Source organism: Sarcophilus harrisii, chromosome X, assembly GCF_902635505.1.
Source record: "Sarcophilus harrisii chromosome X, mSarHar1.11, whole genome shotgun sequence".
Taxonomy (NCBI): Eukaryota; Metazoa; Chordata; class Mammalia; order Dasyuromorphia; family Dasyuridae; genus Sarcophilus; species Sarcophilus harrisii.
Genome location: NC_045432.1, coordinates 11667003 through 11681210, shown reverse-complemented (window position 1 = coordinate 11681210; position 14208 = coordinate 11667003). Strand labels below are relative to the sequence as shown.

General features: G+C 40.2%; 1 protein-coding gene across 4 annotated transcripts in view; it reads right to left on the bottom strand.

Annotated features, from left to right (window-relative positions):
- The window catches only part of MTMR8 (myotubularin related protein 8), a 39683-nt gene extending 29015 nt beyond the window's left edge, over positions 1-10668 (bottom strand). For all 4 annotated transcript variants that reach the window (XM_023507246.2, XM_003775156.4, XM_031945210.1 and 1 more), the window contains exons 1-5: positions 10464-10668; positions 4563-4685; positions 3497-3659; positions 749-906; positions 89-217 (exon numbers count right to left, since the gene is read on the bottom strand). In XM_023507246.2, the coding sequence (XP_023363014.1) occupies positions 89-217; positions 749-906; positions 3497-3659; positions 4563-4685; positions 10464-10487 (597 nt within the window). In that variant the 5' untranslated portion in view covers positions 10488-10668. The remainder of the gene's footprint in view (positions 1-88; positions 218-748; positions 907-3496; positions 3660-4562; positions 4686-10463) is intronic.
- Between the last annotated feature and the right edge of the window lie 3540 nt (positions 10669-14208).

The window sequence follows — 14208 nt, the reverse complement described above, 5'->3', positions numbered from 1 at the left end:
CCCCCATCCCCCAGGCTAAAGTCAATAAAGAGGAAAGAAAATCAATTTAAAAGTCAGAGTATGTGGGGAGGAAGTAGGTTCCACTTACATTGTTCTCTTGGTAGAAGTAGGAAAGCACAGGGATGCGTCCTCTGCTTCGGAACTTAGAACAGCCCATGACTATCGCCTTGCTAGCCACTTTTGGAATGACAATTTCAGGAGGGTATGTGCTGCAAACCTAAAAGTAAGAACTACAAAAATCAACTTAATTCTTATAATAGTTATTTGGTAATAGCAGGCCTAGCAGCAATTATTCATAGGATCACTGGATTTAGAAATGGAAAGAACTCTAGAGACCATATAGTCTAATTCCCTCAAGTTTGTAGATGGGGAAACTGAGGCTCACAGAAGGGAAGGAACTTGTCTAATGTTATACAGGTTATAAATTTTTTTTTTCAAATACTGCTGTTAATTTCCAGAAAGAAGGCACAGTAAAATTATACAGCAACAAAATATATTCTCAGAATGTCTGGAATTTAAGGCAGAGGAACAACATGTATGTTCACATATACAAATCACTGAAATCCCCACACAAGGAGGTCTATTAGAGTCCACTAGAAATGAAAGTTGATACAAGTAGATTCATGTTCAAATGTGCAGATCCTTTGACCCAGATATACCATTACTAGGCCTATGTCCCAAAGAAAAAGAAAAGGCCCCATATATACAAAGATATTTGGAGCAGCTCTTTGTAAGCTTTCATAATTACCTCATAGTTTTTGTTTGCATTTGTTATTTCCCAGTAGTCATTTGGGATTCCCATACGCTTGTAGTCTGATTTTAAGTCAATCATTTTCCATCCAATTTCTCTGTCATCTTTTGAAGATTTGGGGTTATAAGAAAATGCATAAAGTTCTTCTGGTCTCACTAGAAACAGTAATGAAATTGATGCAATTATCAGGGAGTTTTAAGGAATTAAGAGATTTAAGAATTAGTTCTCAAGGATGTAATGTTGAAAGAAGGCCTTAGAGACCATCTAATCTAACCTCATGATGTTACAAAAAAAGGAAACTAAGGCCCATAAAGGTTAAGTGACTTTCCCAATATCACCCAGGTAGGGATCACAGACTCTTAGATTTAGGACTACAAGGGACCTCAGAAATCACTTTTACCATTTTACAGATGAGGAAAATGAGGTCCACCAAAATATCTGAATCCAAATCCTGTTTTTTTTCCTACTAATTTCAGAATCTTGGAGTCTGAAGGATCTTCACAAACTGTAATCCAAGTGGTTCACACTCAGGGACCCCCTCCTCAGTATCCCTGACTCTTTGAAGGAAGGGAAAATCCCACACATTCCAAGGCAACTTATTCAAGTTGTTAGAAATTTTGTCATTAAGCCAAAGTAGGTCTCTTTGTAACTTTTATAAACCAGTTCTATTTCTATATTCTGAATCCAAGAACAACAAAACTGTTTCCTTTCTTCCACCCAAAATACTTGGAAAATAACTATCAGATTCCCTCTATATACATCTTTTCCTCAGACAAAGCAACTTCATATCCTTCAATCGGCTATCAGATGGAATGATATCTACTTCCATCACTATCTGGGAACCTTCCAGTTTGTCAAAGTCCTTCCAAGATGCGGGAAAGTTGAACTGAACACAATAGTTGACATAGTTTGACCAGGGAAGAATACAATGGAACAATCACCTCCCTTGCTCTATACCCTATGTTCCTCTTAAGATGGTGCAAGATTCTGCTATTTAGCTTCTGAGTCCTATCATTGTCATATCCCATCCAAGTCATTGATGAAAATGCTGATCAGCACAGGGGCAGCAAATTGTTGGGGTATTCCACTAATTACTTCTCTTTAATTTGTCATCGATGAGTAGTTTTTGGGTCAGATCATTCAACCGATTCCAAATGCTCCCAATTCTACTATCATCTAACTCTCAGCTTTTTAAACTGTTTTTCACAACACCCCATATATGGGACCTCATAACTGAGCATGGGGGTCATGAAAAAAATTTATTGGGCAGAAAGGGGTCACTGGTGAAAAATGTTTAAGAAGCCCTGCTCTAGATCCCATTATCTAGATCTGGGGATCTGTCCATTATCATCATGCTGCCTCTTTGCAAGAAATGTTACAGTTTTGAAAAATAAAAGTACACCTCTGTACCCAAAATGTTTCTCTGTACCCAAAGGCAAATTTGATGTATAAAAAGTTTTTCCCTAGGGCTGTCTGGGCATATCGAAAGTGACATTAGGAAGAGGCAGCTTAGTGTAGTGGTCAGGCCCAACTTATCTCATTTCCTTTTCTGATGGGTTTATTAGACTAAATTGAAGAATGCTGTAGATATCCAATACTTATGTTTCACTAAAGCATTTGACAAAGTTGCTTTCCATCCTTGCTGAAAAGATGGAGAGATATGAGTTGTGAGTTAGATCAGGCCTTCTTTAAACTTTTCCACTTGTGATCCCTTTTTTGCCTGAGAAGCTTTTGCATGACCCTGGGCATTTAAATCATAATTTCCTGATGCCTGCATTCAGTTTTGTGATTTCAGATTTGGTCACAAACCACAGTTTAAGAAACTGGGATCTAGAGCAGGGCTTCTTAAACATTTTTCACCAGTGACCCCTTTTTGCCCAATAAATTTTTTTTCATGACCCCCATGCTCAGTTATGAGGTCCCATATATGGGGTGTTGTGAAAAACAGTTTAAAAAGCTGAGAGTTAGATGATAGTAGAATTGGGAGCATTTGGAATCGGTTGAATGATCTGACCCAAAAACTACTCATCGATGACAAATTAGAGAGAAGTAATTAGTGGAATACCCCAACAATTTGCTGCCCCTGTGTTGATCAGCATTTTCATCAATGACTTGGATGGGATATGACAATGATAGGACTCAGAAGCCAAATAGCAGAATCTTGCACCATCTTAAGAGGAACATAGGGTATAGAGCAAGGGTCAAGAAAGCTTGAATTAAATTTTTGCCTCCAGTGGTATGACCATGGGAGGGCATTTAATTTTTCAATGTCCTTGTAAACTCTTTATGATGAAATTGCTGGAATACAGTGGTAGGAGGGATTTCCTTATTGTGAACTGAAATCACAGTCTAGCATCAATAAAAACAAATACCAAATTTTCAGAGAAGCAAAGTCTTCCAGAGAAATCAGGCAGATGAGCATATTTTTAGGTTACAGCTAGTTGCTGACAACAGGGGTTCTCTTTTTTAGAAGTTCCTCTACCCTCTTAAAATCATAGGCCTGGATCCCCAAAAGTTATTCATGATACCCAAACTTGGAAGAAGCAATCAGCCTATATTTCTGTACAAGAAAGCAACTTCATGTTCTGATACGGATTTCAAAACCAAGGGGAAACATTTTTAACATATCAAAAAGACCCGCTATTTTAGTGAGGTTCATAGAAAGGCAACAACCAATTGTCATAATTTCCATGCCCCATTCCTTCTTTTCCCCAAGTTTTTCTATTGTTCACCAAGCCTAACTACCTGGTTGGGAGAGCTTGAGCAAGGAAACATATACTTCATGACATTCCCAATCAGACCCAAAGACAAAGTGTGCTGTCCGAAAGTTTTTGCAATGTAAGATCAGAGGATGCCCCATGGAGGTAAGGGCTAACTTCTCCACAGCAGCAATGTGGTGGTGCAGAATCTGTAGAAGATGAAATATAAATCAGCCTTTAAATAGCAAATTTCTTCAGCAGTGAAATTAAATGCCCAACACTGACTCTCAGAATGGTGATTCTCAGATATTGGCAATAGTTTAGGTGGCCAAAAGTACCCATTAAAAAAAGGAAAACATTGTACTTCTACTTAGGTAGGTAAGCAAGGAAAGATGTCACTTACAATATCACTTTATCTTAGCATAAGTTTTAATGAATTAGCATATTAAAAAAGGCAAATAAAATAAAAAGGACCTCTTGAAGGCCATCGTGGGCCACAATGAATCCACAATCTGACCAAAAATAAAGCTATTAAAGGACTACAGGTGGAAAGAACAACAGACTTGGAGTGAGCTGACCTAGGACCAAGTCCTGGCTCTACCAATTTGGGATGGTCGGATTTAGTTCTGAAACATTCCTTTAGTGATCACTTTTTCTTACTCCCTCAGTTTTCAGATGAGGAAACTTATTAGCTATATGACCATGGCAGCATGGATTTAGAGAAGATCTAAGTTCCATAAAGTTCTATAAATTTTATTTACCTAGTATATATAGTACAATAAGTATAATATTTTTAAAAATAAACAAGATTTGCCTATTACAAACTACATCACCCTTGGAGGTGTGAGAAGCTAGCACATAGTGCCATGCACTTAGTAGGTGCTTACAAAACATCTGTTGAAATACAATGAACTGGTCACTGCATTCTATATCTCTCACTAAAAGTAGTTAACCTGAACAGTGTTCTTTGGAGGAAAGGATCTACGTAATGTAAAAAAAAATAAATCAATTACTAAAACCTGGTGCTCTGGGGAAACCTCTATATGGCCAATAAGAAAAATTCATGTGCAAGTCCACGTTATACTTTCTTATTTCTTAGCGGGAATACAGACCCAGATCTCCTTCCGAACTTCAGCTGAAGTATCTACATAGATCAGATGGGTTGCAGTAAGATAGAGAGTCCCGTTAGCTGGTTTCTTGTTTACATAACGATTCAGTGATAGGACATTTTCAACCTAATTTCAAAAAAAGAAAGAAAAAATTAAATTCCAATTTGCTACTTGTGACTGATATATAAGAATTAAACATTTCTTTCATTATCCTAGTGGCTCTCCTTTTGAGTTTCTCCAGTTTTACCACCTAGAAGTGAACACTGTATTCCAGTTACAAGTAGATGGGATCAAGGCAGAGGACAGCAGAACTAACATCTGCCAAGTCCTCAAATGCAGCCTAAGATCACATTGGTGTTCTTGAATGCCACATCACACTGAGAGTATAACCTACTAAGGCCCCCTGAAGAAACTGTTGTTGAGGCATATCTCTACTATCTTGTGCTTGTGAAGCTTTTTTTAAAAAAATTTACATTTATTCCTATTAATTTTCACCTTATAATATGTGACTAAATGTTGCAAGATCTTTTGATAAGGATCCCTTCATCCAAATCTTTTGTAAAAATGACCATTGAGGCATTCCAAAACAAATCTTTGGGTCTGAACTTTCAGTGCATGTATGGATGGATCAGGAGTGGATGGGTGTCTAGGACTACCTGCTAGAAAGAATCATGGAGCAATGAAGGGAGCAAGTACTAGAGGGAAAGTGTTGGACTGGGAAAGATGCGATGCAAGAATACTTGCTGAAGGGATGGAGGAAGCTGGGGCAAGAACTGAGCCACACCAGCCCTTTTTGTAGTGGCTAGAAACTGGAACCTGAGTGGATGCCCATCAGTTGGAGAATGGCTGAATAAATGGTGATATATGAATATTATGGAATATTACTGTTCTGTAAGAAATGACCAACAGGAGGATTTCAGAAAGGCCTGGAGAGACTTACACGAACTGATGCTGAGTGAAATGAGCAGGACCAGGAGATCATTATATACTTCAACAACAATATTATATGATGACCAGTTCTGATGGACCTGGCCATCCTCAGCAACGAAATCAACCAAATCATTTCCAATGGAGCAGTAATGAACTGAACCAGCTACGCCCAGTGAAAGAACTCTGGGAGATGACTAAAAACCATTACATTGAATTCCCAATCCCTATATTTATGCCCACCTGCATTTTTGATTTCCCTCACAAGCTAACTGTACACTATTTCAAAGTCTGATTCTTTTTGTACAGCAAAATAACTTTTTGGTCATGTATACTTATTGTGTATCTAATTTATATTTTAATGTATTTAACATCTACTGGTCATCCTGCCATCTGGGGGAGGGGTGGGAGGGGGGGTAAGAGGTGAAAAATTGGAACAAGAGGTTTGGCAATTGTTAATGCTGTAAAGTTACCCATGCATATAACCTGTAAATAAAAGGCTATTAAAAAAAAAAAGAACTGAGCCACACAAGAGGGAAGGAAGGAAGGAGAGTGAAAACCCCAAACTCCAAACTATTTCTTAGCCTGGGAGTATATACTGAACTGTACTATACACTGGCAGAAATACAGTGTACAAAATACAAGAAAACAAGGTATGGTGCCTGCTCTCCCAAACTAAGCCCCAAAATCAAAATACAAAACTGTATTCTCTGCCTACAAGAACAAGGAATCAGCCTGCTTTTCAAGTGGTCACCCTGGCTAAGTAGTGTAGATGGCCCTGTCCTTCTGAAAGCTGCTTGCTCAATGCCCTTCTCCCACATATCCTTGACCATGACCACACCGGATGTTGTGACATTTATAAGAACTCTGCTCTTAGAGAAGCTGTGAAACATAAAACATGGTCTTTTCTATTTCCCTTCCAGGAAGAAAGGAAATGAGGTAGACTTCTGAGGTTTCTTAATGCATTTACTACCCTGATTTGCCATAAATATTGGCAATAGTTCAAATCTATGTTTTTTTTTTTAAATGAGGAAATGTGGCTGCAGAAGAACTTTCTGGCCTAAGAATATGCATCGGATATGCCCCATCCTATCATTGACCATCATCATATTACCTCAAACAGCATTCATCATGAATATTATTGGAAAAACATAGGGTTTAGAGGTTACCTGAGTTTAACTCCCACATTTGTAGTCAAGGGAAACTGAAGCGCAGAGTGGTGAAATGACTTGACTAAAATCACTCAGACAGTAACAAGAATAGGGATTTAGGCCCAGGTATTGTGACTCTAAATCCTATCCTCTTTTTCTTTTCACATTTTCAAAAGACCTTTTCTGTTTTCTGAAGAAGGCATTCTTATTTCGATCTCTCCTTTACTAGGATGAGCAAGGAAGTATAAAACATCAACAATGTAAGGAAGAAGGGAGAGAGGGAAAGTGAAGACTGAGGAAGTATTTTGAGCCAATATGGAGGCAGTGCACTCTTGTTCTATGGTGATCCAGCAAAGACTGAATGACCACTTGGCTGGATCATAGAGCAGAGATTCTGAACTTTTGGTGTGTCCTGGACCCTTCCCTCTACCCCTTCATTGGATAGGCAGGTTGAGGAAGCCTACAGATCCATTCTCAGGACCATGTTTTTAAATGCATAAAATAAAATACTGGGATTATAAAGGGGGCCAAAGGATAATGAAAAAAAGAAGTAATTTTTTTTCATTCAAATTTGGGGCCCCCCTGAAGCCTAGCCACAGTTGATCACAGGTTAAAAAACCCTTGCAGTAGGGAGTAAGAGTTCAGATATAAATTGAATTAGATCCCCACTTAGGTCTCTTCCAAGTTTGAAATGCTGTTATTCCAGTCTTCTGAAAAAAATCCAGTGAAAAATTCTACAAAAAGAGAGTCCTGGTATGTGCTATTAGTAGATGATGAACACATTTATTAAATCAGGTAACAAGGTATAGTGGAAGCAGCACAATCATTGAACCTGCATTTAAATCCAAGCTCTGCTACTTACTATCTGTGTGACTTAGGGCAAAATAATTTCTCCTCTCTGGGCTCAGTTTTTCCATTGGTAAAATGAAGTGTTCTGACTAGATGAGTTTTAAGGTCCTTTTCAGCCCTAAGTCCTATCATTTAAGAAATCTACATGTCTGAAGCCAGAACCAAAGTGTTTCTGGACTTGAAATTCAGAAGAAAAAAAAAAGGCAAAGGAAAGATTGCACAAGGACTGATTTTACTTCAGGCTGATTGCCTATGTCTGTTTTCTCCTTAGAAAAAATTTTTTTTCAAGTTAAAAAACAACAAAAACAAGGTTAGCCCTTGTATGGATAGATTTTCAGAAAACTTGGACTATGAAAAGTTGGTCTTCTGTTACAGGCCTTTGCCTTTCCAATAAATATGTTCTCCTGGTACCTAAGAGATCCTCTTTAAGCTTTTCAAGATAAATCTCCTGTAAATGTGGAACTCAATGGGAACATGCCTTCTGCTTACTAGAAAAGGCATGCTTACCAAACTTTTCGTAGTCCTAATTTTCTGAAAATCTATCCATAGACGGGCCCGATTTTCTTTTCTATATGTATATTCAGACCTTATCACCTAGCAAGTGCTGAATAATTACTTCTTCTTTTGTTCATACATTCTGCAGAACATCCCCAGTCCATTCTGTTCTACCTATCTTCATTCTTTGTGGCCCTTCCCAACAATCTGGAAAGCAGGAAGACAATCCTAGCAGCCATCACCTTCTTCATAAAGTGCTTTAAAAAAAGTTCAAGTTGCTCACCATCAGCCTCAGTATACTCAAAGCTTTAGTGCTCCTGATGCTATTCTTCCAGGCCTAGATCATGCTTTCAAACTCAGGTTTAACCAGCTTTTGTTTTTCTCTTTGAGTTAGCCCTAGAAACAAGAGGGGTAAAGATACTTTCTTCTAATTCTTTGAAAATGTGGAGGACCACAGGTGGGCAACACTTTGTATAATGTCAGTCTTTCTCGACATGTTGTTAGTCTCGCTAATTTTTTTTCTTCCTTTTAAAAAATTCTTTATGAAAAAGGATGGCTCTGGGAGGGAAAGAGATACAATGGTAAACAGGGAGGGGAGGAATACCATAGGAAATGTAAGTGTTGTAAAGACATAAACTGGCAATAACATTTTAAAAAAAAAAAACTTCTTTGGTCATATTAGTCTTTTTAGATAGTTATTCCCTTTCATCTCTTCACTGGAAATGTTTCTCTTTCTATCTTCAGAATGTAATTCTTGAGACTCTTATGGACAGATAATAATGACACTAGTTAAGTTTATATAGCACTAAGCACTTTACAACCATTATCTCATTTGATCCCCACAAAATTCTTTCAAGGTAAGTGCTATTATTATCCCCATTTTACAGATGAGGAAATTGAGGTAAACAGAGGGTAAATGACCTGCCCATGGTTGTGCCCTTAGTAAGTAGATGAGATTGAATTTGAACTCAGGTTTTCCTAATTATAGGCAGAGAGTTCTGACAAATAGGTTACCTCAATGCCTCAGCACTGTTTACCCTATTATGAACCCTCTGAAATGTTCTTTCTCCAAAATGGGGGTAGATATCATACTATGCCCAGTTTTCTTCTTTTTCTTTCACAAATTTTAATATTGGTTCCTTCTCCCTAAGATTCTCCTCATTTCTATTTCAGTAAATCACATCCCCCTCCCTTTGATTTCTCCACCTTTTGAAGGATCAAATTATCAATAAAGAAAACCTAGAATAGAGTTCCAGTAGGGTTTCAACTATTGCTTCATGCCTCTATGCTGGGCTTTTGGTCTGCTTCCTAACGTCCTTTCTTCTTTCTCATTTTGTCTGGTCTTCTGTGATGACTTTGCATTTATTTCTCCCCCTGCCAATGTTCACGCCAATGGCTCCTCTGGTTCCAGGATTTCCTGATGAGTATGTGTTTTTCATACACAAAACTGGGCTGTCTACTCCCTTTTGCTTATGTTTTTCTTCTGAAAGCAGGTAAATCCTCTCAGAGTCCTTCCCAGATATTCCAGCAAGTCACAGTGATGCCCTTTTATTTAGGATCACCTAGTTAAAGCTGAGGAGTATCTTAGAACCAATCCAGTCCAGAGCCTATTATCCATTGATAAAAATGGCAGCTACTATTAACCAGAGCTGGGATTGGAGGCAGCTGTTGACTACTGCCAGGCATGCTTAACCAGTTCTATATATTTCATGGAGTGGGGGGTGTGTGAATTTTTTCAAAGAATATCAGAGAGGGAAGATGGTAGTAAAATGTAAAGAGTTCCCCCCACCCCCAATCATCAAATCTCTCACCTCTGCCTCTCCCACAATTAAGGGCTAGTCACTTAACATCTTACTGCCCCAGGCAGCCCTCTAAGATTACACTCAGATTTTCATGGGTGGAGAGATTTCTCTCACTGGGAGTTCCCTCCACCAATGAAATCACAGGTTTTGTTTTTCTCTTCTTTTCTTTCTTTCTTTCTTTCTTTTTTTTTTAAATAAAACTCCCTAAGACTACATAAAAGTTGCAGGGGAGTTGTCCTTCCACTTTGGCTGAGGGAGTTTCTTCATTGGATAGTTCTTTCCCTATACGGAAATGACGACTCTCCAATCAGAGCACGAGGGGCTTTAGGGGACCCAGTCTTAAGCCCACATTTTACAGAGGGGGAAGCAAAGGTCCTGAAAAGGGAAGGGCCTAATCCACGGGCCATCTCTCCAAGGGAAGGCCGGATCTGGAGTCAAAGCCAGCGGGCAGCTCTCCCACTACACCACACTGCCAGGGTTAGTTTAGGGAGGACTGGCCAGGAAGACGGTACTGAGTGGAGAAAGTTCAGTGGAGTCTCCGGCGTGGCGGGGAGAACCACACCCGCCATCCAAAGGGGAACCCCGAGTGCTTGTTCGTGGGGGCGAAACCCTTCTGGAGAGGAGAGGGAGAAGATACTCTGAGCCCGGAAGTGGCCCCGAGCTCAAGGGGGAAGCCTTACCTTGGGCAGCGTGATGTACTCCATGGCTTCGGCCTCCTGCACTCTAGGTCCCAGGTGGTGGGCTTGGCCCGGGGATGCAGGGGCCAGGACCGGCAGTCTCGGCCGCTTCCCCACCCCACCTCCTCCTGCTCCACCCCTTCCTACTGCTCCAGCTGTCCAACGGCCACCGCAGTCGCCTCCTCCCCCTCCCCTCACGCTCCGCAGCTGTTTCCAGGGGCGCGCATCCCCGCCTCCTCCCCTGGCGCGGCCTCCCGGGCCCCGCCCCTCTCTCAAGAACTTAGGCCACGCCTCTTGGCCTCAAGCCCCGCCTTCTCAGGGTCTCACTACCTTCCCTGCCCTCCTCCTGGCCTGGGCATCTCTGGTTTTCTCTGTATCCCTTGTCCAGTAGGACAAGAGCATCCCGGAACCTCCAGAGCTACTTAAAGCTCAGGGCTGTACTGGTAGCTAGCTCGTGCCACCCTCCTCCACCAACCCTCAATCCCTGGCCGGTTCGGGTCCAAAGATGTCACTCCTGTGGACACTCACTGGCACCCTCAGTGGTTAGAAACGTTGGGTTTGTGGAATGGAAAGGATTTCAAAGTTCAGCCAGACGAGGCCAAGCCCCCACGATGTCTAAGTGTTGTCCCTCCATTTCCCAACTGCACATTTTTGCAAGGCGTGTGCTCCATGCCTGGAACACTCTTCTTGCCTCTTATTATCATAACCACTTTTCCCTCTTCGGAACTTCTCCATAATCATTTCTTCAAAATGTTCAACTTAATTCCCCCCAACTCACCCCCTCCAAAAAATGACATCATATGCTTACGTATACAGAATGGAAGCTCCATTAGGACAGTCAGTCAGCAAATCAACATTTATAAAGTGCCTACTATGTTCTAGAAACTGTGCTAAGAATGAGGATTCAAGAAAAGAGGAAAAAAAGCCAACCCCCACCCCTGCCTTCAAAGAGTCACAATCTGTTTACCCTATTGGGTAAACAAGTTGCAAATAAACTAGGAACAGGAACCAGAGAAGGCTGGAAGTGGCTTGGTTCTGGTAGAAGATGGGTTTGAGGCTGAGCCTTGAAAGGAATTCTGGGAAAGCCAGAGTCTCCAAACCCTGCCTCTGTCCTTTAATACCCCCATTAGATTGTAAACTCTTCCAGGGCCAGGGACTATCTTTTTCCCTTTCTTTGTAACCCCCCAGTTTAGCACAATGCCTGGCGACATGGTTGTTTTTCAATTGTCTCACTCTTCACTACCCCACAGTGGAGTTTTCCTAGCAAAGATACTGAAATGGTTTGCCATTTCCTTTTCCAGTGTATGCCAATTTTAGAAATGGGAAACAGAGGCAAACAGGATCAAGTGAGTTGCCCAGGGTCACACAGCTAGTAAGTGTGTGAAGCTGGATTTGAAGTCAGATCATCCCGACTCCAGTCCCCGTGGTCTATCCCTAGCATATAGTACGGGCTTAATAAATGTTTACTGACTGACAATAATCACAACACTGCAAATGGAAATAACAAGAACAAAAAGATGAAACCAAATGTTATATAATCATGATGGTCAAGCTTGATCCCATAGGGCTAGATTAAAAACTAGGCTCTTGATTTCCTCAGTACTGAGAATTCTCACAGGAGTGGGGTGGGAGCTCCTTCCAACAACACAGGCGAGCACTTTCTCTGCCACTTTTAGTAGCAGAGAGTAGCCTGAAACACAATGGGTGAAATGACTTGCTCAGGAGGAAGGGATGGAAAAATGGACCATCCTTCCCTTTATCCAGGGATGAAGGTCTATGAGGCTAGGACATTGTACATATTGTTAATCTCTGTTGACATGTAGGCTTGTTTCACTGAATTTCTTTTGTTTCATTTTCTTTTTTAATTCTATCTCATTCTTCATTTATAAAATTAGAGTCATTCCCTGTTGCCTGTAGACTGAAATCCAAAATCATTAGCTAACAATGGAAGATCTTCTCTACTTTTCCAGACATGTCACATATTATTCCTCCCCGGGCATCTTTATTCCAGCCAGACTGGCTTACCCAACATTCCTTCCTCCAGGTCATTGCACCTGCTCTCCTACATGCCCCACTGCTCCCCCCACCCCACCTCAGCCTTCTTCAGTCTTTAGCTTCATTCAAGGCTCTTCTCAAGTTCCCCCTCTTACACAAGTCAGTCCTGATTCCCCAAAGGATTAGTGCTGTTCAACAGCATATAACTAAATATCTCACCCCCACAAATGGCTTTCTATTTTTTCAACTGTTTACAGGTGGTATTCCCCAGCAATATCTGAGAGTCTTAAGGGAGGCAGGGACTATTTTGTTTTGTCCTTGGTACCTAGAACAGTGTCTTGTATGTAGTAGATACTTAACAAATGCTTATTGAGAGCGATCTAAAATTATGTCCAAAGAGTTATAAAAATGTGTATACCCTTAGACCTAGCAATATCTCTGTTTCCCCAGGTGATCAGGGAAAAAAGGAAAAGAATCTAGATATTCTAAAATGTTTATAGCAGCTCTCTTTGTGGTAGCAAAGAACTGGAAAGTGAGGGAATGTTTCAGCATATAATTGTGATGGAATACTATTGTGCTTGGAAGAAATGAGCTCATTGCTTTTAGAAAAACATGGAAAGACTTGCACAAAAAGTGACGAGTGAAATGAACAGAACCAAGAGAGTTTTGTACACAGTAATAGCAATTTTGGTCTAAAAACAACTGTGAAAGATCAAGTTTTTCCTGAGTATTATAAATACTCAAATTAATTTCAAAGAACCTTTGAAGAAAGATGATATCTACCTTCAGAGACAATTTTATAAATATACATATACACACATATACACATATATACATGCATGTGTACCACACGCATATGTTTGTGAAGTGGCGGTTTTCCCTAGTGCAGGGTGGGAAATAGCTCAGAATTTAAAATGCAACAAAGTAAATTAAATAAAAAAAACAAATGCTTATTAAACTGAATTAATTTATTTTGCACATGGTCAAAAAAAATCAAGCCACATGAACATTCCATTTTCCATAGTGAAAATATAACATTTACATATGATAATGCAGCACATTTGCAAAACAATTTAGCATCATATCTGATAGATAAAATATCTTTGGGTTTAATTAGATAACCACAATAGCAGCACCCGAATCAGAATTAAGTAATTAGTTAACAAGCATCTGTTATGCTATGCCAGACACTTTGCTAAACACTGGGGATACAAAGAAAAACAAAAGATGGCCTCTGTCCTCAGGGAGCTCTCAACCTAATCTCAATCTCAGTCTAAGACAACATATAAATAGTCATATGCGAACAAGGTAGATTCAAGATAAATTGGAAATAATTAATAGAGGAAAGGGACTAAGATTAAGGAGGACTAGGGAAATTTTACTGAAGGTATGACTTTAGCTGAGACTTGAAGGATATGGAAATGGGAAGGGAGAGTGTTCCAGATAAGAGGGCAGCAGGGACAATCCGATGTTATTGGATTGCTGGGGTTCGGTGGCAGGGCAGCGAAGAGGGGGAGGAAAAGTGAAAGAAAACTGAATAGAAAAGGGACAGGTTATTAAAGGGCTTTCAAAGACCCTTTTAAAAGGAGTTTGGTCCTGGAGGTGACAGGGAACCGCTGGGATTTATTGAGAAGGGAGGTAACGTGGTTATATCTGTCTTTAGGAAGATCACTTTGAGAGGTAAATGGAGAGTGATTGGGGTGGGAAGAGATCTGAGAGAGAGAGACCCTCCCTCCTTCCAACAGACTATTTC